This window comes from Poecilia reticulata, chromosome 18, assembly GCF_904066995.2.
Source record: "Poecilia reticulata chromosome 18, P_reticulata-male-v2, whole genome shotgun sequence".
In the NCBI taxonomy this organism is placed as follows: domain Eukaryota; kingdom Metazoa; phylum Chordata; class Actinopteri; order Cyprinodontiformes; family Poeciliidae; genus Poecilia; species Poecilia reticulata.
Window position 1 is genome coordinate 13,257,240 of NC_088847.1, and position 27,922 is coordinate 13,285,161.

The 27,922-nt window shown below is 39.6% G+C and overlaps 1 protein-coding gene across 1 annotated transcript; it reads left to right on the top strand.

Annotated features, from left to right (window-relative positions):
• Nucleotides 1–368: 368 nt before the first annotated feature.
• On the top strand, nt 369–26,933 carry LOC103480500 (uncharacterized). Its single transcript, XM_008435462.3, has 3 exons — nt 369–834; nt 18,548–18,600; nt 24,014–26,933. The coding sequence occupies exons 2-3, from the start codon at nt 18,569–18,571 to the stop codon at nt 24,807–24,809; spliced, it is 828 nt and encodes a 275-aa protein (XP_008433684.1). The 5' UTR covers nt 369–834; nt 18,548–18,568; the 3' UTR covers nt 24,810–26,933.
• The last annotated feature ends 989 nt before the right edge of the window (nt 26,934–27,922 follow it).

Here is a 27,922-nt window from a genome sequence, read left to right on the forward strand (position 1 = left end):
ATATTTATCGATGCAGTGTCGATAAATGCGAACAAATTCTGAAAAAAGAAGGATCAAAAGGACAAGACAAATCATTATTGTGTCTTCATTTTTTCCATGTATAAAGTTTGAGTCTCAAGATATATTCAATTTAGTACTAATGAGGGTAAAATAGCTTCTGAAACTGTAAAGTTAGATTACCCCTGCTTTAGAACACAACATTAAACTCAACAAGTAAATAAATAAAAATTATTTGAAATGTTTTTATTTCTTCGACAGAAACAAAGAGGCATTTATACGGAAGAAAGTTGGGGCAACTCAAAAAAGCACAAAATTCTGATTTCAATCTGATATTTTATTAAAATTCGGATTTTAATTTAAGAATATTCAGGTTAAAATCTGAATTATTATTCCCCGGCGTCCCTGACCCTCTTCCGCAAATACCATGCTATAAGTTTCTAACATATTTTTTTCAACAGTGGATGAGAAAAAAAATAGTTTGTGTTTTAATTTGAAAGGCTCAACCGGAAACCACCGTGTTGCCGCAAATTCAACTTCACTGCTCTGCTCTCCACTAGTTCTACAGACTAACTAACTAACCAACCCATCAGCAGACCGAGTCCACACAGGAAACATGGGACTGCGGAGTCACCGAGGGGGGGGAACTCTTCTCAGCGACCCACCACAGTAACTCTGGCCGTCCTGGAAAAGAAACCTCCATCTTTTCTTCACCTGTTTTTTAGACTTTTTCACTCTGCTGAAGGACCGGAAGAGAGCGGAAGACGTTAAATGACATCCGTGTGTTTCTGATACCTGAGGCAAATTAAAGTGCCACACCTTCACTTTGCACGACAGGTAGGCTCAAACTATGTTTTATTTTTACTTTAAATAATAATAATAGTCAAAACTTACGTTTAAATGCGCTGCATGGTGAAGTTAGAGTTAGAAAGAGAAGTAAAACAGGAGTTATTAGACATTACTTAACGCAGCGTCGACAGGTGGACGATATTAGCCATATGGCAGAAAACAGCATCACTTCCCATCAAGATGTAATAAAACACTGTAGTAACAATAAAGGCTGACATCTATTGCAGAAAACCTATCCATGGTTAGCTTTTCTTCAGAGGTGTCAGTGTACACCTGTTGCGCATCATGAATATTTATAAAAGCGTTACAAAATACTAAATATATGCGTTATTTATAAATAAAAGCGTCACAAAAAAAAGTCAATACGCGCGTCATTCATAGATAAAAGCGGGCGTTTTACAGCTTTCACCATTTAATGGTGGTAAAGTTTAATGACTTTTATATTGTGACTTTTATACTTTGTTTTTGGTGTTGTCCTGCTCCATGGGGAACCAGGAACATAAAAATTTCCATAACACAGGGCTGGTGTAGAGGTGAAGTTAATGAGTGAATGCAGGGCTGCTGTTTGGTTGATTCTGATAGGTGGAGGTGGGGAAGGAGGAGGTGGTCCTGCACACATGGGTGGCCTTGGCTTGTGTTTGTTCCTCTAACATGAGGCTGAACCCTGGACCAGAACAAACTGATGTATTACAGCGGTGTAATGCATCACTTGGTGTCCTGATCCTGCAGTGGGAGGTTTATTTAACAGAGTTGTGTTGTGGGTTGTCTTAGCTCCTCTCTCTCTCTTTTTTTTTTTTTTTTTTTGTGGCCTTTAGTGGCAGCTCAGTGCTTAAAACAAAGTATTAAAAGTGGATGCAAATGAATCTGCTCTGTGCTTTGTTGCTGCTGAGCTCGGGACGACGCCTGCAACAGGATGTAAACCTGAGCTCAGCGCTGTTGTTTACATTGCCTTCAGATATCGTGTTGCACAAATGATGTGCTAGAGGTGAGGGAGGTGCTGTTCTGCAATAGTGGGAAAACCAGTTTTCTTTTTAAAAAACTATATTACAGCACAGGAATACAAAACTACAAACATTCAAAGCTAAGAAGAAGTGAGCAGCTCTTGAGAAAGTGCTTTTCCTCACCCCCTCTTTGACTTTCCCACATTTTGTGAAGTTAGTTTATATTGAAATTTTTCTGATAGGCCAACATAAAAAAAACAACATTTTGAAGAGGAATGAAACCAAACATGGGTTCACTTTTAGTTGTTTTTTTTAACAAAGACAATCTGAAAGGTGTGGTGTGTATTTGACGCACACACAAACACGCCTTTGCTGTTACATCTAGAAATGAGTTTTTCGCATTTGTTTGTTGCAAAATTCCATCAGTGCTGTCAAATTTGATGGGCAGTTGGACTTTGACCATGTCATTAAAACGCCTATAAAAATTTCACAATACCTTCAAATACGAAGACTGGTAATACTTAAAATTATATTGAGAGCAACTTTTTTAGGCTGCTATGATATTTTTGATATAAGACAGATACTTACTCCTTCCCATCTCTCGTTTCATACACTCATACGCTCATCTTGTCTGATGCCTGTAACTCACTAGTATCACGTTAAGAGTCTAAACTTCATTGTTTTTGTTTAATAAGAAAGCAACCTGTAAGAAGCATCATGCACATAAGAAATTCCTTAACTTTTTATTGGTTTAATCCCAGAAAAATATCATGTCCATTCCAGTGGACGTTGCGTCAGAAGGGGTTATGTGGCTTTCACATGGCTGCTCACTCTGCCATGTGAAATCCAAATAAAATACGTTGAAGTTTGTGACTGCGGTTTGACAAAATCTGGAAAGTTTCAAGATGTCTGATAACTTTTGCATGGCAATGTCAGATTTTAGTTTCAAATTCATTTTGGTTGAAGACCAGAATAATTTTGAGAAAACATTCATGCTCATTGTCTTGATAATTATTCAGCAGGGCTGTGAAATTAACTGGCAAATACCACCAGCAGCAGCAGCAATTTTCATAATCAGTATAATCACAGTAATTGTTGTTTATCGAACAAAAGCAATAAGTTTCCTCCTTCAGCTTTTCAGACAAAAGATGCTTTACATCATTACAAATGTTTGGTCCATGTAAAAAATATTCCCAAAAGTACAATTCCCTTTAAATGTGGAAGTGTGTGGGGGGGGGGAAACTATGTATTTTAAAAAAATATATCATATCAATATCATTTGATATTATTTAAAATCAAATGATTGTTGTCATGGAAAAAGACAGAGAAGGATCTTATCGATGATATCCGTGTCATAGATAGCAAAGCATTCAGTATTTTACAATGCCATATTTTTCTTAAAAGTACATCAGTGATTTTACAGTTTGTTGTATTTGAATACAGGAAAAAAGCTTGACTTTTCACATTTAATGCTTTTAATGAACAAGGAGAATAAAATCAAATTACAACCAATTTGGGGGTAGTTGGCACATTTCCATTACCGGTTGATTGACTCATAAATCGAAGACTAAAAAGGTGTTTGCTTATCTGAGTGAAAATATGTGTTTAGCCTAACTACAGTTTGTGACATTACAATACAATATAGCTTTTCATTGGTCTCTCAAAGTCAGGTTACATTGGCCTAGATACATTGAACTTAAGTCAAATGCTTCCTTTGTTTGTGAAGGACGACGTTTCTTTACATCTTGTCAGAAACATTTCAAGAATTTCCACAAACCAGAAAACAAACATGAATGCTGGATATAGTTTCTAAATTGGCCTTACACAAGTTGGATTGTGTATTATAAAAAAGACAATAAATATAAAAGAAAAGCTGCTCCAGTTTTCTACATATCAACTAGTACGTCAGTGACAACTTTCATGTTTTTCCAGTCAAATTGTGCGTCTTCTTTTATTTTGTCAGGGTTTCGATAAAACGCCTCATCTCTCTATATTTACTCCAAGTCGAAGTAACATTTTCGTCTAACACCCGGGATGGTCATTTGGTAAATGTTTAAAATCTGACAATCCTTCTGTTTTATCTCCATTTAACATGATTTGTGTAGAGATTGTGTTTTCTTTCTTAATGCGTTTTTCTGGACTTTTATACGATAGACCAACATAAAGGATTGCATGATTTTAGCCTGGAAGGAAAATGTGAAGTGTTTTTCAAATACTGTGCAAGTAAAAATATGGCGAGTGTGTTGTGCGCTTGTGTTAAGCACCTTTACTCTGATTAACCAAAATGACACCCAGTGCACCCTGCAGAAGTCACCTAACTAATAATACGCATGTCTCTGTATGTATACATCTGTATTATGAATACAAAGTAAAAACTAAAGCTGCACATCATCCCCATGATGAAGCATGGTGGTGGCACCATCATGCTGTGGGGTTACTTTTGTACAGCAGGAACAGGCGGATTCAGTAGGACTGAATTCATATGCACTGCAACTTTTTTACAAAAAAAAAAAAAAGATAACTTGTTTCTACTTTACAATTCTGCACTGCTTTACATAAAATCCTCATGAAATAAATTAAAGTTTGTGATGATTGTAAGAACTTGTGCCCGGTAGTTCCTAAGAACACGCTGATCTTCACTTTCTACTGACCCGAGCTCTTTACCAGCCGTGCATTATTTAAAGCGGCTCTGCAGACTCTGAAGAAGAGTTCAGGGCTCCTGGGCGAGGAGGAAAACAAGCAGCATGCCTGTTTGCAGTGCAACACAGAACAGGGCAGAGCTATTGATAAGTGTGGGCTGCTGGGTAATACAGAGGACACAGGATTGTTTACTGCAGACTGCCACCCGGGGCCGTGTGAGGGAGGCATGTTAGGAGACGGCACATCGCATTACACCCACAGAAAGACACAGGCAGAGCTAGTCAGCTTCACCAAGTCTGAAATCTGTAGACGGGTTATAATGTTTTCTCAACGCGAGCTTTGTAGAAATTTATCTTCCATATGACCCTGAATGCTCTTCCCTAATCACATCCGGCCTATTCAAATCAGCCACCTCGAGGTCACACTGCTGAACACACCTGTCAAACACTCAGATCTAAAGCTGCCGTCTCGCTCCGACCGAGCGTCGACTTCTTTCCGTCCCGTGACACACGTTTAATAGTTTTCCTGGGCTTTTCTGTGCGAGCTGTAATTGAAAAAGTGACACACTAAAACGAATCAGATGAAAAGCTGCAGTTCCTTTATGGGACGCGTTATCGGGTCAGGAAGGGGTATCTCATCATCTGCTGTGATAAGTTATGAAAAGCAGTACAAAGCTGCGGCTGAGGCTGCGTCATTTTTCTGTCACTACAAAGACTTTGAAATACAGTGTTGACATCTTAGCTTGCACCTAAAAGCCTTCCAGCTGATAAGAGGTTTTAAAATGAAGCATCTTATCGAAATGCTGCGGTTTGCTTTCAGCTGAGAGTCACACCAGCAGCAGGCGGCAGGGAAATACTGTCAATAAGGGGGATTGTTCTCGGTATTACTGCAAGACTTCAGGTTTGTCACTTAAATATCCAGTTGAAGCCAGTTAATACTGTGAGGGTTAGGGTTAGGGTTAAGGTTTGATGGATGGTTAAGCAAATCTTTTGATTTGTGTGATCGCTCACACAAATTAAAATAATCTGCACACATCAAATGAGTCTCAAAGCTACAGCTTGATGCCTGCCTCGTGTGAGATTACATGTTCTCTGCCAAACTGTAGTTGGTGGTGACTGTTGGCAGCAGGGAAATAAACCTGTAAAGAGTTTTTTATGTATTTGTACACTGGAATTAGGAACAACAGCGACTAACGCCACATTCACACGAGAGCCACTTTAAAATGTATTAATATGCATTAATATATACATTAGAAACAGTCTTAGCACATTTCAAGAATCTAACATCTATGCTCTTTCTTATCTCTGCTCGTGGGGATACAGCCAATTGGCACCAAGGAAACTCAATAGCGCCGGACTGGCTGCTTTGCAAATGCCAGCCAATAGTGTGTCAAGTAGCATTGTGCAGGTATCCTAGCTTCCCAATTTGCATTTTTTTATATTTTGCGTTTGCTCAGCAAAATTTTTTTATAAAATGATGAAATCTGTGAAAAATCTTTGACTGTTGTCATGGGACCTACTGTACAACACATTTAGAACGAACAAAGTTATTGTTGTTGACACAATTATTTTATATAAATATTAGATGATAATAACATGTAATGTTGTGTATGTATTGTGCTGACTACAGTAGGGTTTTAGGCTGTGACGGCAGACTAGGACCCTTTTAGATAAAAGAAAAAGCAGCGCTGTGGCTACGGAGGAGTACATTTCCATAAAAAACTCAGACATTTCTACAAAGTTATGATTAAAAGCATAAACTTACAACATTAAGATTAAAATATTCTCTGAAATTGTGAAGTCAAACATTTGTGACAAATAAGTCCTTTTGGATTTAGGTGATACTTCTGGATATTTTCCAAAGTGTAAGGTGTTATGTTGGTTTTGGAAAGACAGGCCTCAGACAGTGAAGAAAACCTTTCTGATACAGGAGAAAAGCCTGGATGTTCCACTTGCACTTTGGAAATTTACCCAGATGTTCAATTCCTGGGTTTACTATTAAACTTTAAGCATCTCTGTTGTCTTTTGTTGCAAATGTCTGACTTTACAATCTCAGGAACTGTTTTTCTATAGTAAATAAGAAAAACTTCTGACTTCACAATGCAATAGAATCTTATTTATAAAATCATAAATGTATGCCTTTAGTCAAGAAGAAATGGCATTTTATTTTTGCACATTTCCAGGCTTTTTGACATCAGAGAAGATTCACGTTTTATCTTGTAAATATTGAAAATTAATCTAGATGAAAATTAGTTTTCCATGGTAACTTTATATTTTTCTTGATTTGCAATGCCTGTAATACTCAAACCTATAAAGCTAGTTTAAAATGTAAGATATGTAATACAATTGGTGAATGTTAAGATTTTCTTCCAATAAACAAACCAATAATCAAAAATGTTACTATGTTATTGACATAAAACCCAGACAATAAGTAGCCTATCCATCTATTGGAGAAAAATTAAGTAAAATGTAATATTTCCATCTCAACATTAAGGTTTTATTGAAAAAGTTGCTGCTAGTTAAAGTCTGAGGTGTTTACGTGTATAAAATGTAGCGACAGCTTCTTAATAACTTTACCTTAGGAAACGTTTAACTCAGTGTCATTGTAGACAGTAAGAATATCACAAATAAATATTTTTATGCAGCATATATTTCAGAAGTTAAAGACCTGGTCAAGTCATAAACTGAACCATTTGAACATATTGTCTCAACCTCAGGCGATACTGTAGACAATCTGTCTAAGCTTCTTATTGTAAAGGGTGTCACAGGAAGTTATTTCTTCCTTAATTAACACTGTCAGGGAGATGAAGAGCACAGGGAAATAGCTACACGCTATAATTCCACCAATTATAATAGGTTTACAGCCATTCGTAACTCTAGGTCAGAGTTGCAAAACATGTTTGACAGCAATGAAATTAAATTAACATGAAGTATGTTGATCCAAAGGCAACAATGAGTTTAAAATTCGCCCCGCTTTGCATTAAAGTAGTATAACCAGTCGGAGCAGATGACTTATTTTATCCTTGTCTCCCTCTGGGCTTTTGCTTTCTTTTGCAACGTTGAGACAGAGAAATAATCTTCAAAGTGCTGTTCCTCAAGACTTTTTGAAAATCTAAAACACAGTCATACAGCAGATTTGACTCTTTCGAAAGGTTTTAAAAGAAAACTCGACGGCTCGTCGCTGTTCCTACAAACCTTCACAACAAGAGCCTTAAGCTTATGCTGCAGCATTAACTTCAAATAGTTTATGGTAAATCTAATTAGAACAGTTTATGGTGCTCTCTGCTCATGAAAACATGACAGCCTGAATGGTTGATGCTTTGTTGAGGCCACAGACTGTATTTAGTTGCTGACAGATATTACAGGAGACATTGTATGAAAATGCCATTACTACAACATCTCAACTTAAAAACATCTCCTCTTGTGCCACTCCTTGGTGTCCAGAATTTGAGAGAAATTAGTTTAATACTGCTAACATGCATACAGAAGAATTTTTGCCTCTAAGGGTGGAAAATAATACTTAAGTACAATAAAAAAAAACTGTTGCCAGTTGCCAATGTTTTCCATCCACACCTATTAAATTATCTTATTGTAAAGCTGGCAGCAAGTGCAGTTCTTCTCTCCCATGTTTAGAGATTGAAGCTTGAGATAAGGTGGTAAAATGGCCATTTTTATCTCTTTGTCACACTCCTACTACGACTGCCAAACCGCCGATGACACCGCAGTCACAGTTGTCACTACCAGTCCGTCTCACAACAGCAAGGCGGCACCTCACTCCTCACGCCTTGAATCCCACTGGGATCTCACCCTGGCGTATTTGTAAGGAAAGACCAATGCAAGGGGGAAAAAATGCAGCAAAGAGGACACGTTAAAGGAGAAGCAGCTTCTGTGTGCCATCTGTCCCTGCTGAGGAGGTGATCAGAAAAGCCGAACAAAGCCATGAGCATCGAAAGCAGAAGGAAGGTTTACCTCGAGCAGAAAACGTCATGTGTGTATCGACTTAATTCAAGTATTTGAAGGAGCTTAAATACTCTGTGGTATGGACATCTGCACCCAGTTCCTCCTATTATATAAAACTGGGATGCTGTAATATAACCCAGAATAATAAATATTGGGATTCTGGTAGAAGTTAGCCTAAATGAGGCTGATCATTTTTATTCTGTTCTGTTTTTTCTTTGCTCTTTATTAAATCCCAGCCTGACATCATTGAACTACACGTAAAAAAAAAAGAAGAAAATTCTCATTAAATGGGATGATAAAGTCTGTGTATCAGTTATCTTAGAGACCTAAACGTCACCTGGGACATTTCACTATACGTTTTCAGTCTCTGTAAATTCCAGGCAAACTTTCTTAAAATGTAATTCAAAGTCCAGAATTTTATGGCAGGCAAATTACAAGGAGCCAGACTGTTTTTTGTCTCTACCAGGACTCTTGACCAGGAGTTGTCTGGACTCTCTGAAGGTCTTTTAGCGTTTTTCTTTAGACTTCGGCTACCTTTTCACCAACTTCCTGTCCTATTCTCACAGCCAGCCACAAAAAGTTAGAGACCATCCATTAGACATTTGTGTGTGAATGTATTTTAAACATGTATGGTATCAAATCACAAAATATTTCCATCATATCTATCATCTGCTCTGTGTCACGTTTTCAAGGGTGTTCCCACAAACGTGGTGATGATATAACCAGTTCCTAGCTGGTTCTATAGAAGAACCAGTTTCCACAACCCAGCTTCACGTCATTATGACACTATAAACGTTTCATCTAGTGAGTGTTTGATCCTCCCTTTATTCTTCTGAGATTTTATGGAGCATTGGAGGGCAAGACCTGTGAACAGTTTTCACCATCATAATTTGTTAATGCTCTTTTAAAAAGCAAACGTTTATGGACGCTTCAGTTTCCCGTCAGCCAGTCCCTGTTCGGATCATCATCAGACGCAAATCTTACTTTTTGCTTATCCTGAAGTTTTGTGTCTTCAGGATAAGAAAAAATTAGGCAGATCAAAGACAAAACACATTTAGGAGTTTTAAATAAGAGGCTAACGACATTTTGATTGGTTGCCGGCCTCCACCAGTGACCGCTGATGAAGGCCGTTCATCTCTCTGGCTCATTTTGGGAGTCACCCTGTACGTCCTAAACCACTGCATGCTGTCTTTCAAACTGTTATCTTTGGTATTTTTAAATGATTCTACTAAAAATCATGTCTTTTGTGGGAAAATATTCGATTTGAAATTGTTATTTTAAATTGTTATGCACAAAGACAACAATGATTAATCTTTGGAGTTTATGATCCTTTCTTATGCTCCCATTATTCATAGATCAGTTTTAACAAAAAAAATTAGATCAAGCGTTTAACATTTTGCCACTCAAAGTGCAAAGAAAAACTGAATGTTTTATCAAATGTCAGAATAACTAGTTCAGGAAATAAGAATAAAGTCTGTTTGCTTGGGAGGAAGGTCAAGAAACGAAAGATGACTCAAGACTTTTAAACACGACTGTATTTCACATAAATATGTTATGAAGTTTCCCGACGCTGCACCCATCCGCCACACCAACACTCAGCATACATGGCCACCTCTTCTGGCTTGCAGGGAAATTTCCACTGTAAAAGAGGAAGTCATTTTAGGTCTGGAGAAAAAATGAAAACACTGAAAAATCTAAAGATGAAAGATCTGAGGTTGCTTTTGGATATTTATTCACCTACAAAATGTTCCAAAAATCCGTCATGGCCGATTCTGAGTTAAATTCACAAAGATCCCCCTCTGATAAAGAGCAAGAAACTTAAACCACAGACAGTGAGGTGGATGTCATACCAGTTTTCCTACTTTCTTTTACCACACCCTTCCCAGTGTCACCCATATGAATATGATCTCCCTTCTCACTGTCCTGTCAAACACATGAAATATACCGTGTGATGAGCCCCAGGTTAGTAGCGACGTCTAAAATATGACTTTATAATGTGTCACAGAGCTAATATAAGCTAAATGTTCCCAATCTCAGATGACTGGACTCTGGAAGACGAACAGGTTCTTCTCTGAATGGGACTGCTTCTTTGTTCACGCTGAGACCTACTTTGGAGAAATTACCTGCAAACCCCAGGAAGTTCTATGAAGTTTTGGCCGAAACAGGTTATTTAAGCTCCCTGTATTTGTTTCCCTTCCTCGTCTACCTGTATTTTGGTCTTTAGTGATGGTTCGTGTAATGTTTAGACCAGCAGCTGAACCTCAGAGCTAAACAGAAATGCTTATGGATGGATTTCAGTCTTCCAAGGGCGCAGCAAGAACAATTGGTATCAGATATGCAAGACTGAAAAGAGGTGGTGGAGGAATATTTTGTGGTTAAAATCTGGAAATCAAATCTGCAAAGTCACATTCACAGGTTCTGGTCAAATAACCATGTGACTGTTTACCAGAGTTTGGGTCTTTTTCCACAAAAAGAGTGGTCATCGTAGGACGTCTCAAACTAACCAGGAGCCAGTTTGTACTTGTCTAATCTGAAGTTATTTCACTTGGAAGTGACTGCAATAAATATTATATCTACCACAAGCAAGTCACTCACAGTTCTTTTAGTTTCATAGTCTGTTTATTGGCCCAAACAGTCTATAGAAATAGATTGCAATTACATCAAATTAGACTTCTGTTCTGAACATTTCATGATCTCCGTAATTTCTTTTATCATACTTAACCAATAAGTTATGGTAAAACAAATATTAAATAAAATGGTAAAGTTCTGAAGACTTTATTTTGTACTTAGTCTGGGTCTATTGTTTTTATGTGGCTGACACACAGAAATGCATAACACCAATACTCTTTTTGTCTCTGTCCTTTTCTCTATCTCTGTACCCCTAGACTATAAAAATAAATATATTTAAAAAAAAATGAAATTTGTAACTGTTTCAGTGATAAACATGGTCAAGTCAATGTTTAAAAAGCAGCAGCTTCACAAGCTTTGTAGGTGTGTCTCTTCACCACAGCCTCCTCCTTATGCAAACTCTACTGGGAAGAATGTCATCACAGCACAGGTTTCACATGGAGTCTTGACCTGAAAGCTGGCATTCAGGAACCCTTTCTGCACATAAGAAGTTGCTCTGTTAAACTCTACCTGATATTCAAATGAGACTTGGGAGATTTTCAGCTGCTTCCATTCACTGTTGCTGGATCATGTGTCTTTTCTGCTGGCCTTAGTTAATTCCACTTCAGTGGGTCCTCAAAGCCTTCCTGTGAAATCAAAATCACTTTAAAAGATGCTCTGCATTAAACAGAGTGTTAATGCTGTTCATAGCAAACTGTTGACGTTTCTTTGTAGTTTAGGATTTTGTCATTACTTTTCTAATGTATATTGAGGAAAGAAAGTACTTTAAAAAAAACTTTGTAGAAAAATGCTAGAGGATTGCGCCGGTCATGCTTACAGCATCAAATGCATCATTTTATTTTTTTCATTTTATATTGTATTGTTTTCCTTTTTGATGCAGCAGCTTCATAAAACTAACATCTGAACTATTCCCTCACACAGTGTTGTTACATTTTTAAGTGTTTCATTCACTCTGACAGTAAAATCTTCCATTTATTGTAACACAAAAAAATTCCCGTTTATGAATAGAAAAGATAAAACTGGAAGGACGGTTCTCAGCCTTCTCTGTCCAGGAAAGATTTTCCTGTTGCAGCGATAGCTCACGAATGGCCCTGACTGCCAAGTCTGCAGGTATTCCCCAGATTTCAATCCATACCACATTTCGGAGACGCTCTACAGCAATCTCGATTTTATTGCACCTGTTTCTCCTAGATGAAAAGTTTCAATTTCCCCTGCAGGAAGCGCACAGAGTGAAGAAATGGGGTCTGGGCAAAGCTGCCGGCCCTGAAAAATCTTTCTTCTTCAGTAATCGTCCAACGATCTTCCCCATCATAAAAAAAAATATGAGAGCAATATGTAATCTATTGAATGACACAGGCAGCAGATAAGGCACTATTATTGCCAGCCAACAATGGCCAATAGCTGCATGAATGATGGTCATTTGATGCACAGATTGAATCTGTGATCTCATTATGAGTTTGAAAAGTCTCCAGGAAGGCTACATGATTGGTTATTTGGATGTTCGGATGTGAGTTTCGGCCAGCAGGGACCTGCTGTTGCTGTTGTCGCTTATTGTGAAAACCTGCAGGAGGCCGGAAAGCCTGGTATCACTGATGGGTTTGCAGAGTTGTTTAGAAATTGACTTATAACCCTTCCCAGGTTGAGGGACAGTAACAATTTCTTATGTAAGACCATTGCTGATGTGTTTCTTCAAAGGCACTGTCAGTGCGACCACCTCTATTAGACCAGGATCTGATGAGAATGATGCAGAGAAAATCATATCATCCTTTACCTCACAGATTAAAAAGAAAGCTCTTCTGTTTTCCAACAGAGAGCTTCGGTGATTGTTTTTACCCAACTATGCTCCTTGCTGTGTGTGGTGGCAAGATAAACCTGGGTCTTCATCCATCCTTTTCATTTCCAGTTTCAGTTGTTTTTAATTATTGGTCAGACCACGTTAGCGAGTAGCTCCTTCTTTAGAGTTTTTTTCTTTTCCTGTCTTAGAAAGATTAACACATATCTGTTTTACTTGAGCGATATGCTCACTTGTTTTGTTTTGTTTTTTTCTATTTTGAAGAGTGCACAAAACTTTTTTTGATATTCTGGTAATGTCGAAAAATTTTGCAATTGCCGCGTTTCCGTTAAATAAGAAAAGCAGTTAAAATCACACGTGAATAAGTCTGTTAAAGTAGTAAGTTATTAATAATCATGGCAGCGACGGACGTAAACAGTCAGACAAGATATATTTAAATTTCAGCTAGCTAGCGCTCATCCTCAGCCATCAGAGTAGACAAGCTATAAGGGTATACACGTATGAGGCAGTTGTGGGGAACTGTTGTCTGCAATTTTTCAAAAGAGCTATGGATTCAGCAGTTTTTGTTTTTTTTTTCTATTTTTTTCAAACACCACTTGTGTACCTTCAACAAATTTTTGCAGAAAAATTTAATGTTTTCTGTTGATTAGATACAGATTTCTTCTGTCTTTCCTTCTTTGTCGTATATTTCCTTCAGACCACCAAAGTAAAAGCCATATATATTTTACTGCAGTGACTCCTAAGGTCAAAGCTGGACCTGCATGAGGTGTAGGATATTTCAAAGCATTAACAGCAGAGTCACCTGACTCTCTCGGTGTCGAAGCTTTTCCAGCACGTATGACCTTCAGCGACGTTTCTCAGTAGTGCAGTTCCCATCATCCCCAACCTAATGAAGCATTTATCCTGACATGTTTCATGTTTAGGTCACTTTGTTAACCTTAAATTACATGAATTCATGAGCCAATATCACAAGCCTTGTGCAGATGGTGAGACTGAGTGCCGAGTTATTTGAGGAACAAGTAGCTTCACAAACCGAAAGCACTCAGCTCTGCTGTATAAAGCGAGTTTGTTTGGCTTCATTGTTTGCTGAGTTGTAGATATTATTTACTCTGTAACCATTTCCTCCATTTCTCATTTAACAGAGAAGCTTTCTTACTTCTGTCTAGAATTTGAAACTACAAATCAAATTCTTTGTTGAATTAACAAAAAAACAAGCACTTCAGAGAAGATCCTAAAGCTGCCAATTGTTGCACTTCAGCAGAAAAAAGTATTTCTGTCGTCTGTGGTCTTCTGTCATCTTAGTCAGCAAGCACATTGTGGCAACTACAAGTAGACACTCTGGAGCCTGAACATACCTTTTTTCAGAGGGGAGTTGTCTTTGACTTTAAAAGCTAACTGCGCTCTCTCTGCTATCAGAGCAGTGCTGTAACTGGGAGCCTTTTGTTAGGTGGCTCTAGTGCCATTCCTGGCATGCAGGACGAGTTCTCCTCCGAGGGGATTTTTTCTGCTGAGCGGGAGCAGGATGGTTAGCCCGAGGCAGGGAGCGCCACAATCACGTTGTCAGCACTCAAACAGCCCAGAGACTCTTTTTTGCCTTGCAAATGTGCAACTCAACCCGACTCCGATGCAAACCAGCTTTTTCCGACCCAGTGAGGCAGCCATTAATCATCCTGTCTGGCATGTTTGCTCTCAGCGGACGTTAAAGTCATTCTCTTCACTTTAATCGAATATGCGCAATGTGGCTAACCAGTTTCTATCACTGTGTGCTCGACAAAATGAAGTATTTTACATTTTTATTGCTGAATTATGTTTTCAGGAGATTGAATTTAATTACACTCATTTATCGCATTTTTAAGAATACTTTTAAACTACTATTTTATCAGAGTTTGCATATCGGAAGAGTGATTCTGAAATGTTTCTTGATGTAGTAAAATGTTTATTATTTTGTACGTAAAGTACAGGGACTCTTTAACGCTGATATCAGTACTGTGGTCCCAGTAATAGATCCGGGCCATAATTTGTAAAACATAAAGATTAGCAGTCAACAAATTCTACAGAAAATATAAAATGAGAATATTTATGATAGACACAGTGGTGTTTGTGATATGAAAAGCTGAGACTGAGAGTCTTCATGTTATTCTCATACAATGTGACGTTTATTTTTTACTGTTGCACCACGATGGACTCCTGCCGCAACAAGCAGTAAATCAATTAATCACATGATCATTTCCATTCTGATGATTTCTTTTTTTTTTATCATAAATTTTGTTTACAGAGATGCTTGCAATTTGTTTACATAGTCAATTTTATTTATAGTTTCGGTTGTGTGTGGGTTTTTTTTGTTTGGTTTTGTCCTTTTATTGGATATTTAAAATATCTTCCGAAGTTAAGCATTGAAAGTTTATTGGTCTTTGAGCAGGCAGACTTACATTATTGTGCCGATATCATTATGTTACTTGAAAATGGTCTCAAAACAACAATATTATCATTAACAATATAATAACATGTAACAATTATTTCTGGGACAGTTTATTGTCCAGAAATCTTATTGTTACATCACAAAAATATGGAATTTTAACAAGACTCGAGCCACTATCCATAGATTTATATATTTAAAGCATAAGATTTGAGTTTTTTTGGCATAACTATTCATCATTACAGTTTATAAAACGTATGGTAGAAAGGAACTATGCCTCTCAGGTTTTACATATGTTGTACGCATTCAGTGTTTTAAGGTACATTTAGTCAGATTTAAATCATTTTAGAACTTAGTAAACACCTGGTTGTTTCTTTATTAAAGCCCCAGAACTGATGGTGGGTGTATCTGCTTTCTTTTTGCCATGACTGTGTGTTTGGCAGGATGGTGGGCTGTGGATGCTTCCCAAATTAATCCAAGCAGCCTGGAAGACTTTGAGGCAGGCACATTAAAAGCACCCCCGAGAGCAGAAAGCAGCAAACACATATCAGTGAAATATGGGATATGCATAATGCACCAGAAAAGAAATGCCACTGCAAAACAATAAAACAAGAGACGGAGTGTGGGAGACGAAACAGAGGGAGAAATCTGCACATCCAGCAGGCTGAGGGGACGGAGAGGTGGAGCTCTTCGGAGGATTATTGACCTGCTCGAACGTGAACTGTAATTGTAAAAGTCGGCTGATTGTGACTGCAGCGCTCTCTCAGGACCAGCGCGACGCCGCATGGATGTGACGCTTCTGGAAGCCCTCAGGGGAAATAAGCTCCTCTCCTGCTCCGCTCCTGCAAGATAAGGGACCCTCTGGCTGGGTGGGTGCCCTGCAGAGCAGCAGCGTGTGAAACTGGGTCCGCTATTTAAAGTGCAGCCTGTCGCAGCATCCAGCCCCAGCCCCGACTCCAAGATGCGCTCTTTTGGTTTTTAGCCGTCGGAGGCCTGCGTGAATGTGAAGCGGGGGGTTTGCTGCTGCTGGGTTACAGTCAAGCCCAACTCAAATCATAAGGGTCCATTTGGACGAGGAGAATACGAGGCACTCGGAGATGAGAGGATCATCATCACGATGAGTCTTTTTTTTTTTTTTTTTTCTGTAGCCTGAATGCTGACGCCCACTTGTGCCTCTAAACTCAGCCGCAGACCTGCAGCAGGATTGTTAGATATCCTGGGAAAGCTAAGCCAGATTCTGTTGCTTTTCAGCAAATATAAAGAGCCTCCACCTAAAGAAGGCCCTGTTGGTGATGAAACCTGTGCAACGTGCTATTACATGAATAACCCAACCGACCTTGCAGCTGTTTAATCAATACTAACGCATAGATCAGTTCCTCTGATACCAGCTGGATGTCAGGCACTTTCTTACATTCCTAAAATCTGGCTGCTTTCAGCAGGGATGCTTAAGCCCAACAAATTTCATAAAATGACGCAACAGCCCCCATAGATTGATCTCAGGTTAGCAAGAAATCCTGAAAACACATCACTGAGCCGCACTGATTCTGCTTCACAGTTAAGTCCACGAAATTAAAGCTCCAAGTTTTATTGGATGATTTCATTGCTGTACTGCTTGGAAGTTGTCATGACTTTAAGCTGAAATATCAGCAGACTGTCGTAAAGTGAGTCCTCAGAGGAGTGCTGTGATACGCCAGCAACATTTTCCTATTGCTTTTAATAGCCTAATGAAAAACTGCTTCATCTCAGATGTGCTTAAGATCGTCTTCCTCCATACATTAGGGATGGTGATCTTGAGGCACTTAACAGTTTAATTTGATTCTGATTCAGAAAGCTCGGATGCAATTATTGAATTAAAATCAGACTAGTACAACGCTTCTTCCTTTTCCTTCCGTCCTTCCTGCCCACCTTCCTACTGCACTTCAATAGGTACATCCTTGTTTGATTTCCTCCTTTTTGTGATTATGTTATTCCTTCCTTCATTTGCCAGTCTGTGGTTTGTTTGGCGATTAGGGACCAAATCCAAAAATCCTCAGATCCCCACTAAACACTTCTAAATGCCTATTTTAATAGTCCAAACACCAAATATACTTTAATATGCGTTAATAAGTATTGAATCCAATCTTAACATACAGCAGAGTCTAATATTTACCGCTCTTTGGGGTGCAGCCAATCAGCACCAAGTAATGTAAATGCAAGTCGCTTTGCAGACTCCAGCCAGTAGCATGTCAAGTAGCATTGCCCCAGGTATTTCAGCTTCCCAAGCTGCAATATTCCTTCAAATATTTTAGATATGCGCTACCAAAAAAATCCACAAATAGATGGATTTTCTGCAAATAACTTAGGGTTACATTCCACGTAAAAAAATCTACCAAGAGGTGAATCTGCAAATAAACCGTAGGCCCACTGTGAAAGTCAAATATTTGACAAGAAAGTCTGGAGAAGAGTGAAGCACTGAAATCCCCTGTTTGTGACATGCTGGCCATGACTGATAGGTTTGTGCATATCTGCAAATGAGAAAGAAAGACAGATGAAGAAGAGAGGAGGCGGAGTAAATGGAGATGTCAGCGATTTGTGACAGAAAAATATCTGCAAGAGTGACAAGAATAGCTTACGAGACATTAGTGAGACGCTATGATGCGTAGTTTATAGATGGTGGAAATAACATAAAAACAAAGCTGAGGATCTTAAGATTTAAACTGCAGTCCTGTGGGATCAGCGTCTCTTCTGCAGTCATGTGTTTATTCTTCATTAAAAGACACTGTGTCCTCTACCTCTCAGTCTCTGTTCCTCCTTCACTTTGAGACAAACTTATTCAAAAGTCACTGATTAATTATTTACCCAGGCAATGAAATGCCACAGCCGGGTGAAGCACACCACCAGGAGAGAAAAGGTCATTCCCATCCTGAACGTTGTTGCACGATCTTTCACACACACACACACACGCACGCACACACACGCAAACACACACGCGGACAGACACAGACATGCAGGTGATCGATGGCAATAACAACTTTATCAGCGCTTCAGGCAAACACAGCTTTCATCGTCGTGGCCAAACACCAATAAAACCGAGAGCAAAGCCAAGTGATCAGGTGAAATCTTTAGGAAAAAAGCTTTCATTAAAAAGCCGTTCACATGTCAGAGGTGATCAATAACGCTCCCTGATCATCGATCTGAACCAGAGACCCATAACCTGCTGCTTGATCGGCTTAAATCTGACGTCCTGTCTGTGGGTTGAGTTGCTCTGTTCTTGGTGCTGTGCCGTTTACTTCCAAGAATGTGCGGCTGTTTAATATTTAATTGGTTTGTTAATGTGTCTCCACAGCAACACGACACATCTGGCCAAATGGGGTGCCAATGCTGCCGGATGGTGAAAAGGTAAGACATTATTTTAACTTTATTCTATGTTTTTGTGTCAGTTTCACTTTGTTTTCTTCTCCAGTATGTTGTGAAGAGCAAAAAAAAAAAAAAAATCAAATGAAAACAGTTTTCATATTTATTTTAATTGGGAACAAACAAAGGATACTCTATTGACAATCAAAACATAAAGCTAAAATGTGTGAAAGTTATTCTCACCACCAGAATGTGAGAAAAAATGCATATTATGCTGTTCAAGACATATCTTTAACTTTAATTGTCTGGAAGGAGACAAATAAAGCAACAAATAAAAACTGGGCCAATACAGAAGATAAATTATTGGAATAACTAATTACTATCGCAACTGGTTAGATTTATATTAAGCTAATATTTAACACTTTAAAGTGTATTTTGACTATGAAAATCTGTTGATCTAAACTAACATCACACACCCAGAATTCGCCGGGGTTAGCTAAAATTTGCAAATACCTGAGACCTCTGAGGCGGTTCTAAAACACTTAGAACCGCCTCGTTTAAAAGCTCAGATGCCAAATGTAACTTATATGCCTCAATGTGAACAGTGGAAAGGGTTTCAGCCCTAAATGGTAATATCGTCACCATTTTGATCTTTCTGATGTTTCCTTCATTCTTGGTTTTCTGCCATATTCATATGAAAGCCCAATGTAGTGTCACAGTTTAATTACAATTTTATTCATTCATGTTGTGAATGAATACCGACTGGTCTAAACAGAAAACGAGTGGAAGAGTGAGGGAAAACTTCTTGTCCGACTAATTTTATTGTTTCGAAATCTATTCACTTCACCTTTTCACACCTAACTTTACCTAGTTAGTCTCGCCAGGCTTTCTGAATCTGCCATGTCTTGTTTTAAACCTGTCCCACCAGATGAAGTCCTCACTGTCAGGTGAGGAAGCCGCTGTGCTGTAGCTAAAGCAACAGGAAGAAAAAGTTTCCTTGGGTTGCTTCGAGCTGCACTTCTCTGACTGAGAGGAAAAAATACCTTCTAATAACCACATGACTGCAGAGTTGAGGCACTTTGGGGAACAGCGACTGCACTGCTGCAGCACCATGAGTGCACAGATTGAGCCAATAGTGTTGAGTGTGAAAATACTTTTGAATCTGATCGTTTTTAAGGAAAATTGTTCAAAAGCCTTCTGTTATTTTAGATCACAACATGTTTTAAATTCAAAGAAACGTCTGCGTGTTTAACCCCCGGTAGCCCAGATCTAATGACAGCTGGACCTCTGAATGTCGCCCTCCTCTCTTTCATCCTCTCACTGTTAGTTTTCAGCTCTTTGCTTATCCACATAATGATTTCTTGTCTCCTGTAGACAGAGAGAGCTCCGTTTATAACACGTCTGCACAGTGAGCCTCACGTGGACTTTTAGTACGAACCGTGAGTCGATTTGTCAATAGCCCGCACCCTTGGTTACTGTATTTCTCTCCAGGACTGTCTGCTCATTAGAAGCGTACAATGTATCGTTGTCAAGGCTCGACGTCGCCGTGCTTTCCGAGGCGAGCGCGGTCACAGAGCGCGGCCAGGAAACGACTTTCTGATTGGAGATTAATGAAGGGGCTCAATGTGCTTCGCATACCAGCGTAGTAATCCCTCAACCCCTCCCCCACCTCTTTCTTTCACACTTTTTCTTATGTCAAACACACACATGCGAATGCTTGTGACACAAACACATACCTCTGTAATTGTGTGGTGTGTCACATTTCTGGGATTAGCAGAGTTTGAGGCTTTAAGGTTACTGGGTCAGCGATGAGGACCCGCCGTCCACCCAGTAAAAATAGGACGTATTCAACTCTGCCGCTCTGACAAATGAGCAATTAATTAGCAGCATACACCAGAATTGTCTTATACGTTTCTTTGGATTTGTGTTAAAGCTGCCTACTTCCTGCATCTGCATGGTGGACAGGAATCATGGTGGACAGGAGCTGCAGAAGCACAGCCATAAACTTCAATGTACTTTGTTTTCTTTTGTTGTTTGTGTTTTTTTACACCTTAGCAACGCAAAATGAGACATATTTGCAAGGCGGGAGTAAAATGTTAATTTAAATTTTTTGCAAATAAAATATGGGGGAGGAAAAAATCCTTCCTGACCTGGCCTGTGTTAAATCACCCGTCCTCTGATCAGCTTCCCTGTCCCTGCCTAGCCTCACAGCTTGAGCCTACCTTTATTGTGTTTCACCATGGAGATGATCTCTGCTACAGATAATATTTTTATGCAGATAGAAAAGGTGCATGTTGGTTCCCCCCATAGCTGGAGGCAAACAGGATTCGGTTTCTTTGTTTATTTCGCCTTAAAATAATGTTCTGCTTTGTATTTGTCGTTGTAAGCGTTGGAGGACTGGAGTTGCAGATCCCAGACTTTAACTAGTGTCAATATCTGATTTGCTTACGATTTGACATAGTCATAATTAGGGTACAGGAAGCGCTTCTCTCAGTCTTACACCTTATCGATCTCATAATATCCTTCTAAATAAGCAGGAGTCGGCAACCTTTACAATCCTAAGATTGTAAAGGTTGCAATCTTAGAATTGCAACCTAAGAGCAATCCTAAGATTGCTCTTAGGATTCCTAAGAGCAATCTTAGCAATCCTAAGAGCAATATTTACCTTCAGTCCAACTAAAAAAGATACAAGACCTTTAAAAATTGACTGCAGGAAATTTATTTGAAATGTGTGTATTTCATACCTAAGTTTAGGTTTCAAAATAAAGAAAAAAATAAAACCTATGTAGAAACGAGAACGGATATGTTTCCTTCAGGAAGATGTTGAAATTAATGAGAAAAAAATTGGATCTAAAACTATATCGCTAATATTTTTAATTCGGTCATGGAAAATCAATGTACTCCATTAAAAACCTGCATTTGTGAATAACTGCCAAACATTAGTTATTTAAAGTGGAGCTCTGGAGCCACAGATTGCAGACCCCTGGATCTAAACTCCACGTGAAAATCTGTGAATACTGAACCTCAAATAGTCAGAGGATCACAGCGAAACAGTAACAATCCGCACCATACTGCCAGCGTTTGTGGTAAGCAAACGTTGTCAATTAGACCTCATCCAGTGACAATGCTGTATAGTTCAATTTTTATCACTGTTAGAAGATAAAAAAAAAAAAAAAAAACAGCTTTTAAACGACTTCCTTTGTCACACATTGGCATCTGTGATTCTGACATCACCTCCGTTTACAAGAGAGAAGCTGACCCCACTCTTATGTAGACTTGAAATATGCTCCAGCTATAAAAATAAATGCCTTATTCCTTGTTCTGTTTGTCCACTACAGCAGGAAGCAATAAGAGAAAATCACAACAACAGGCCATGTGTTTGTTTGGCTCTGTGAAAATTGCTTCGAGATGAACTGGATGGACGCCTGTTGTTGATGAAAATACAGTTTCATTCTCCTGCCAGGCTTTCTCATCCCCCCTCTAAGTATTATTGGTCGTTTCTTTTTCCTTAGTTAAGCACAAAGAGAGAGCCTCCTCTCGCCTCTCAGAAAACATGCTTCAGATTTCACCTTTGGCAGAGGACACAGCAGCAGAGCTGAGGAAATGGAAAACATTCATTTTCACAGCGTTCTGCAGAGAGAAGATGAGGGTGGGAAAAAAAAAAAAGAAAGATGCAGGGTGGGTAAGAGGTACTCAAGTCAGAGGGGTGAGGCTGTGTGTGGGCGGCTGGAAGAGGACGGAGAAACCCGAATCGGCCGATACATTTGAAAACGATCTCCTCAATTCTCAGAACTTGGGCTCTTTGCTCAAAGGACTCTCGGATGGAGAAGCGTGAAGTTACAGCGGGTCAGAGTCGTGGCTGCACCACGGTGACACTGAAGGAGGCAGAAGGGATGCGAGCAGGGAGCACCTTGAGAGACGCGAGCTGGAAGCAGCTCAGCTGGAGTCAGGAGCATGGTGATGAGATGGAGAAAACAAATGAAAAGGTCGTCATGAAAACAAGAGGCGCTCACAGTGGGTGACGTCTGACAGCGTCTTGCAGGAAAGCCTCGTCGCTCTCAGTGGTAGGGTCTGAGTGTGAACGAGTCAACCTGTTCTTCTGTCCTTGAAGGGAAATCCATCAGAGTGGGGGGGGGGGGGGGGTAGCAGAGCCAGTGAACACAGTTTACAAAGGTAGTGAGAATTAATCATCAAAATATTTGTCAAAATCAGTTCCGCAGACATCAACAATCAGAGGATTTTCTGCTAAAGAAAAATTGGTTCTTTGATTCACTCAATGTGGATTTAAATCATCATTTCTTAATCCAACCACCCATTATCCAACTGGTTATATATCAAGGGAACATTAGGTGGTGTTTTCATCATTATTGTTGCACATTATTATGAATCTGTCTGTGGTGTCTCACAGATGAAATCAGAGCTGCTTTTTTTTACCCGGTGCTAATGAACAACCATCATTCTGTGAGCCTCGGCTTTTTACGAAGCCCTGTTCGTGTTTATGTCTCTGTGCAGTGGTGGCTCTTAGATAAATGCCACCCCGGGCAAGCCCCGCCTTCTGCAATGTTATAACCAATTAAAATACAGGAGAGCTATATTCTTGGGAGGTCAAACTGTCTTCATAAGAAGGGCTGCCAACAACCCACTTGAAGTGACCCAATTCTGATTTTTTTTGACATAATGAGACCTATATCTGATCTTTTCATGACAGTTTGAACAACAGGTCTGATTCTTTTTGAATGCGACCCAGGCCACTTGCGTATCCGATACGTATACGATTCAAATGCGACCTAACGTTCAGGTCGCATTCATCCGAACTGAACGTCACTGATACTCAACAAACGTCACTATTCTGCGTCCTGATACGCGCAAGCGGGAAGAAAAACAACAACCATGACGGACTATATGAGGATTAAGTTGTTAATATGCTGGTCTGGTTGGACAACAACTTCAAATATGTAAGCTAAGCTCCACCGTTAGCCTCCATGTTTACTTCCGCAAACACTGAGCTCTTCTTTTTATGGCGGCTGGCAGAACACTGAGAACTCTGACGCTATAGCGCCCTCTACTGCGCATGCGAGACACTTTCAGCTCGTTTGCCCGTTCAGACTGCAGAACACATACAGGTCGCATATGTGTGGAACGGCCTCGGCAAAAAAATCCGATTTGACAAAAAATCGCAAATGGATCACTTCAGGCTGCAGTGTGAAGGCAGCCTTACTCTATGTAGATGGCAGGAATAAAAATGTTTTTCAAACAACTTGGGGTGGGAATTTATCGTATTGTTTATTGTAATCACAATAGTAACACAAAATGTCACCCACTCCTACAACTGACAAATAGTTAAACTTCTGTATCTCCCCACCCAAAAGCTGTTCTACTGCCGCCCCGGGCAACTGCCCATGTCAAAAACACCGTGTGTCTCTGTGATTTACATTTCTGCGTCTTGTCTTCCCCACAGCTACATCTACGACCCTTCAACGGCGGTGGATGTGCGGAAAAGCGACTCTGTGGGCAGCTCCCTCTACCAGGGCCAGCACCACGCGGGCGGTGACCCCGGCCGCGAGCCGCAGGGCGACCACAACAAGCAGAAGCATGGCTTCCACAATCTGGGCTACAGCAAGTCCAACGACAGCACACTCAAACTGGAGCATGACAACAACCAGGTCAACCACAGGCTTCACTCGGCGCCGTCACTTGCAAAGGAAATGCACCAGCAGGCGAGCGTGCCTCCCGCAGGAGGCGGGCTGTACATCATTGAGCCAGAGGCGGTAGGACGACGATGGATGGACATCGATGCAACCCAGGTGCCTATTTACCCCAACGTACAGCAGTACGAAGACCACAGGAGCTACAGCGAGCCGGAGCACGAGGCCATGACGAACGGGTGGGACAGCTCCATCACCACCTGCACCATGGCGGGCAGGACCCCGTCAGTGGACGAGATCGACGAGGGCGTTGGGGGGACGCCGGAGCACCTTTGGGACACCGGGGACGAGGGCAGCGTCCTGTCCGTGGACATCCACACCAGCACCACCAGCTTGTCCTCTGGCGGCACGAGGGATGAGCTCACGCTGCCAAAGACTGCGGACGTTTGCACAGAGGAGAGCGGTATCTCTGTGACGAAGAGCGAGGATGAGGAGGATGAGGAGCAGGTGAGGAAAGACCAGGCGGAGGTACAGAGCGTCACGGACTCTATGGTGGCGGAGGCTCTTGCTGCTTTGGAGGCCGCCACCGCCGGGGAAGATTCCGACTGAAAAACGAACCCTTAAAGCTACAGTATGTAACTTTTACGAAAAATTTGATTTTTAAATATTTGTGGAAACTGTTACAGTGTCGTGACGATATAATATGAGACAGAAAATCTCTCTGAGCTACTATTGCTGTATGAAGAAATTTACCGCTCCTGGTCAAAAACAACCAATCAGAGCCAGGAGGAAGCTGTTAGGTGCTGTCAATTACCCTTGTGTACTCGCTGCTAAATGCAGTAATGGTGAAGAATCAACTTGCCACTCCAGGGAAACTGTTTATCCGCTGTCAGAGGTGACCATGCTAAGTAGCCTTCACATTCATGACAGCCTCTGTTGTGGTGAACCTGCTGTAGCGTAGCGAATGGGGAGGGTGTGAGCAGCGCATACATGAGGGTGACTACAGATTATCTGTCTCATAGTACACTGTCATGACATGGTGACAACTTTAACAAATATATTAAAAAAAGCTATTTAAAAAAAAAAAAGTTACCTAATGCTGCTTTAAAGCAACTAGACAGAACTATCAGAACCGCCATAAAACTTTGCCAAAGTTCTGAACAATGAAGTTTTTATCTATGGATGTAAAACAAATGAAGGAAAAACTCTGTTTGCTGGAAACAGATTTATTTTTGAAGTTGTGGACGATCTTTCCTGTGACGGAGGGATAATATCTGCCTTGTGAAGGAGGCTTCATTCTCAGAGCTGCAACTAAAGAGACTCCAACGTCTGGACCGAACACGGCCTGCAGCTGGACCACGGTGCACCGTACACTCCACGCTCCTAAGAGGCTGTAGGTACTCCGACACGGACATGACATCAGCAGGATATTTTAATTACGATGCATAGCTATTGGTTTTATTACGGGAGCCCACATTTCTTTAGTAACCACAAGCCCAAATTGTGACCTCTTTAGGAATCCATCAATTTAAAGTGCCATGCATACCTTTAAACAACCACAAACTCTAGTGTGTTTTATTGATATTTTATGTGATCTACTGAGACAAAACAGTTTCTAATTTTAAAGTGGGGAAAAAAACAGTTTTTTGGGGGGGTTTATGAATAAGTGAATAGTTAGAGATGCACTTATTAAGTAAATTCTTCATATAACCATCTTTGCAAAAACAAGTTCAGTCATATGACTGTAAATCGGTTCCTACGTCATGATGCAGATTCTCGGTTGGGTTTAGGTTGGGACTTTGACTGGGACACTATTACGCACAGTTAATTGATCCAAAGCACATTCTTTAATGTATTCCCTGGTGGTGTTAATGGAGTTTATTTAGAGGTATGGGAGCAAAAAGGGGTGAATATAAATGTACGCCACACTTTTTATTCTTTTTATTTTTGATAACGGTTTGAACCTTACTGTTCTGCTCTTTGTGGTGATCTAACAAAATATCAATTAAATACATAAAGGTTTGGGACTGCAACGTGACAAAACGGAACAAATTTCAAAGGGAAGGAATGGTTTTATATTGCTGTGTAACTAAGAGAGACGGAAAGGTCATGAAATCCCTTTTTACAGGTGATTTATTGTTAGTGTAACTCTATTGCGTTTTGGTGTTATTTATAAAGTCTTCACCTTTAACTCACATAGAAACTGGGAGTATTTAACGGCCAGAAAAGAGCAGAGTTGCCCTTATTCATAGCTCTTCTTATTTTATGTCCTCGCTAATTTCAGAATAGCACAACAAACATAAAATCAGGCTGCAATTATAAAGAGAAAGCAATGGAAACATGATTCATGCACATAATTAATGTTCTTTTTTATTTTGAAGAAATGTGTCTTGTTTTTGCCTTCATTTCCTAGCTTTTACAGCCAAGGTTAACAAGCCAAGCAAAGGTCAATTAGCCTCAGTGCACAACTCAACCACACAAGCGCCTGCTAACTTCTCGTTGTTGTTTTTTTCGGTTTTAAAGGTCAAGCTTTGGATTTGTTGTCTAGTCTGTGACATCCGTTCAGCTCATGTGCCTGAAAACGAGCTAATTAAGGCTGACTGATTCCCGAAGAAGTAATCCGGATGAAATGAAGGAGAATCCCCATTTTAATCGTTTGCCTGCCAAATCATTTCTCCTCATTGCATTTGTACCGTAAAATAAAATCAGTGTAATAAAGGCTGTGTGAAATAATTTACTGTTGTTCCCATTTTTGTAGACTCACAAAATATTGCCTCTAATGGCTTTTAATAGGCTTGATAACAGTAATATATCTATTTATTCAAGAAGAAAAAAATCACATTAACCATCTGTAAAAATATTCCCAAGGTGTCATAGATAAACATGCTAGACATTTCTGATATGCTTGGAGTTTTTTCTTTCTATTTTTATGATTTTTCTTCAGTCATGTTATCAGTTTTATGAAACAATTTTCATCTTTTTTATCTAGGATAGTTTTAAACTTCTTAGGGTTAAGTTCCAGAACTTGATGTTCAAGCCTACTGTTAGCAGACTTGCTAATTAGCCTGCTAACAGTAATTGACCTTGGTTTGGTAAATACATTAAAACCTAAATACAATAGCTGATGTTTATGAAGCCATCATAAAAACTTATTACATGGACAGTCATGTTTTTTATTTTTGATGGTGTAAGTTTGAAACTCAAATTTGTGAGCGTAGCTAGCTTGCTGGTTATGCTTGCTAATAATAAACTAAAAAAACAGAAACAGCTGTTTGTGTAAACATTATAGAAGCTTATTAATTTTTTTTAAAATACTAACTTACCATTTCTTAAATATTGAGGCACGTTTGAGACTTGAGAGTGTGCAGCTAGTTAATTAGCTTGCTAAAAAAACTACCTAACATTTGTAGACTAAAGAAGAAACTAATTTTTAAGTTAGCTTAGGTCCAGGGTATTGTAGATAGCCATAATTAGCTTGTTAACCATGAACTAATTTTGGTAAATTGAATTAAAAACAGCGCCTGACATATGCAAGATTACTTTTGTTTGCATAGCAAGCTATTAAAACATAAGCTAATATTTAAATTAGCCTTATCCCAATTACTCACAGTACCATATATTGAGAATTAGGGAGAAACATGTTTGTAAAACTGGAGAGAGAGAGGCATGCCAAATAAAAATTACAATAAGCTGTCAAAGACAGGGAAGGAAGAGAGATCTGA

What these genes read in the sequence shown, in the direction of transcription:
- LOC103480500 (XM_008435462.3), top strand. Translation starts at nt 18,569, where the DNA reads ATGGGGTGCCAATGCTGCCGGATGGTGAAAAG. An exon ending in TGCTGCCGGATGGTGAAAAG is followed by an intron (nt 18,601 to 24,013) that starts GTAAGACATTAT and finishes TCTTCCCCACAG; the next exon opens with CTACATCTACGACCCTTCAA.